This window comes from Ipomoea nil, unplaced genomic scaffold (assembly GCF_001879475.1).
Source record: "Ipomoea nil cultivar Tokyo-kokei standard unplaced genomic scaffold, Asagao_1.1 scaffold1900, whole genome shotgun sequence".
Classification (NCBI taxonomy): Eukaryota; Viridiplantae; Streptophyta; class Magnoliopsida; order Solanales; family Convolvulaceae; genus Ipomoea; species Ipomoea nil.
In genome coordinates, this window is record NW_017618328.1 from 1,972,781 (window position 1) to 1,976,266 (window position 3,486).

General features: G+C 36.5%; 1 protein-coding gene across 1 annotated transcript; it reads right to left on the reverse strand.

Moving 5' to 3' along the window:
• Positions 1-265: 265 nt before the first annotated feature.
• Positions 266-1,596, reverse strand: LOC109193691 (miraculin-like). Its single transcript, XM_019344544.1, has one exon. The coding sequence runs from the start codon at positions 1,448-1,450 to the stop codon at positions 425-427; it is 1,026 nt and encodes a 341-aa protein (XP_019200089.1). The 5' UTR covers positions 1,451-1,596; the 3' UTR covers positions 266-424.
• Positions 1,597-3,486: the final 1,890 nt, after the last annotated feature.

Consider the following 3,486-nt stretch of genomic DNA (forward strand, 5'->3'; position numbering starts at 1 on the left):
GCCGTCTTCCTTACTTCCTTAGACGGCCGTGGATGGCCACGGCTGTCCGTCAAGAAAGAAGACAACCACTAGCTGTCTGGCGCGGACAGCCGGTGGATAATTTTTTTTTTTAATTTTTAAAGTATTATTATTATTTTAATTAATTAATTAATTAATAAAAATAATATTTTTAATAAATAAAAAGTATTTATTTTAAAAAATAAAATAAGAAAGACACGTGTCAACACCATATTGATTTAACCTGTTAAACAAGTCATATTGGATTTAATTGAACAATTTTACAGGTTTAAGGGACTTGAATGAAACTTTTTTCACTTAGAGAACCCAATTGCACTATCCACTTGATTTAGGGGGCCAATTTGACACTTTTTCAAAAAAAAAAAAAAAGTATGGAACTAAAGTAGGTAGGTAGACATCATGAAAACTAACTCAAACCTAGAAAAAGCAGAACTGAAACGAAAATTACAAAAGGACGAGCATAGGGAGGAGACTGCAAGGTAGCAACCGCCAATGAAGTATCAGGCGGTGGGGGTCCAGCGGGTACCGGAACCGGAGGTGGTGGCGGCCTGTGGGGTTCTGGGACAGGCGGTGGCGGCCCGTGGGGTACCGGCACCGGCGGTGGCGACCTGTGGGGTTCTGGGACAGGAGGTGGCGGTCCGTGAGGTTCTGGGACAGGGGGTGGTGGTGCATGAGGAAATGGAACAGGCGGCGGCGGCGGTTCATGGAGAAATGGCACAGGTGGTGGCGGAGGTGCATAGGAGAATGGAACGGGCTGTGGCGGTCCGTGAGAAACTGGAGGTGCAGTAAATGGGAAGGCCCTCTTGAACTTAACCACCAACGGAGAATCACTGAGAGCCAAGAACTTAGTACCTCCGGTTCCGACATAGATTCCTACATCGTCACAAACAACCTGGCAGATGCTACACACGCTCGGACAGAACACGATCTTGTAATCCGACTCCAATTTCTCAATTTTGAACCAGTTGGCAATTGTCTCCGGCCCGGGGTTCCCTTCCACGCCGCCGGTGACGATGAAGTACCGCTTCAAAACCTCGTCATACTTCCCGACCCTCCACACCGTCTCGTTGGAACACACCGTAGGAGTGAAGAACTTCACGTTGATGTCGGTTGACAGCGGAACCGAACCGGTCGCGGTATCAACCGGCGAAAAACTCACCGGAAAACCCGTCTGAATCTCGCTGGCTTCTTGGATGATATCACGCGGGCAGGAGGACTTTTCGTTGATGTTGGCCGGCGAGAGTCCGCCGCCTCTTCCGGGGATAACTGGCAGCACAAGATAGTTAACGCCGGCCTGCAACCTTCCCCCGTCGGCGTCAAGAACCAGAGACGGCGTTCCACCATCCGAGAAGGGGTGTGGGTTTGAGAGTGCAGTGAAGGCAAAGGAAAGGAGGGACAAAAGTGAGAGGATTAGAAAATGTGAAAACTTCATTTTTGGGGTGCAAACGAAATATTGAGAAGTTAAGAGGTCTTGGGGCGATTCAATGAAAAAATGTGTTGAAGTGTGTGGAACTGTGGGACTGTGGGTTCTTGGGTAGAATTTATAGCAGGAATTCAGAAAAAGATGATAGCATGCACGTGATTTACACTTCATTTTTTTTTTTTTTTTTTTGAAAACAGTTACACTTCATTTAAATATTCGTATTATGGGTCACACTTCATTTAAATATTCCTATATCTGTAATTCGGATCTTGAATTAAAATTAAAATATACTCCGTAATATTTATAGTGAGAAATGTCTATCTACTATACTATATCTATACTATATCTACTCGCAAATTATGCAATGCAACTGAATGCACCATGCGCATGGTGCATACGATGTAAAACGACGTCGTTTTGGTTAAAAAACGCGCGTCTCACTTAAAAAAGAAATCAGGTTCAATTTCCGTCAATAGCATTTTTATATATCTATAAATTCATAACTATATATATCCATAAATTCATAACTATATATCCACAAATTCATAACTATATATCGACAGTAAATGAATGAACTAAATATCCTCAATGAATGAACTAAATAACCACAATGATTGAACTAAATATCCACAATGAATGAACTAAATATCCATAAATTCATAACTATATATCAAGAAATTCATAACTATATATCCATAAATTCATAACTATATATCCACAGTGAATGAATGAAGTAAATATCCACAATGAATGAACTAAATATCCACAATGAATGAACTAAATATCCAGAAATTCATAATTATATATCCAGAAATTCATAACTATATATCCACAATAATGCTATTGCCCAGAATCGAACATGATTTTTTTTTTAAGTGGGACGCACGTTTTTAGTCAAAACGACGTCGTTTTGCATCCTATGCACCATGCGCATGGTACATTCGGTTACACAGCATAACTATTGATATCTACTATCTAGTATACTAATAAGAACCCAAGAGAGTTAGGCCCATAATGCGTAGAAAAAATGGTGGTCAAATTTTTTAATCAAATGAATGGCTCAGATTGATCATATGTTAATTTTCCCTTTAAGATTTCTTAATTTATCCTTAATGAATATGATAATCCGTTAACTTTTCCGTTAAATATTATTTTTTTCGTTAATTTCTGTTAGTTCACCGTTAACTTACTCATTGATTTCAAAAAAAAAAAGTCTTAGGTTCGAACCACATCTCAATCAAAGTTGGCATAATTAGTACTCTATTTTACTCTTATTAAATTACTAATTTTTTACGCCCATTGCGCGATTGGAATAATGCCCAATATTTTTTTTTAAATAAGTAATTTAAAGTATATCAAGGCAAGATTATTTTAGAATTGTTCATGCATAGGTAATTAAATGTTGAATTTGCGTATTTAAATAGGTAATTCTAAGTTTACAAATGCAAGATAATATAGTCAAGATTGATTATATTCATCAATAAAATTATTGTATAGGTATGGTTGAAACCAAAAAAGGGACATAAGGGAGAGCAAATAAAAATTATGACATAAAATATTAAATATATACTAATATTGAATAGCTAACGGCTAATTACCAAACAAGGACATTGCGATGTAGTTTCCCACTTCAATTTGTTGTGTGATTTGAATACTCTTTTTGTCAATAAATCTCCCAAGAAGTTAATATGATTGGCTTAATTATATTTTTTTATTTTTTTTAAACAATTATTATTATTATTATTATTATTATTATTATTATTATTATTATTATTATTATTACTATTATTATGTATATCCTTAGGTCATTTTACATGTTAATCTAAACAGTTAATTTTTTTCAAATATCTTTTTACCAACCGTTGATATAATTCGCTGGTCAAATCCGCTAATATAATCTGCTAACGCTAATCGCTAACTGCTGATTGTCAAACAAGGACATTGCGAGATAGTTCTCACTTCAATTTGTTGTGTGATTTGAATACTCTCTTTGTCAACAAATCCCTCAAGTAGTTAATATGATTGACTTTATTAATTATATTTTT

Excerpts from the sequence above, each read along its gene's own strand:
- LOC109193691 (XM_019344544.1), bottom strand. The coding sequence starts at position 1,450 with ATGAAGTTTTCACATTTTCTAATCCTCTCACTTTTGTCCCTCCTTTCC.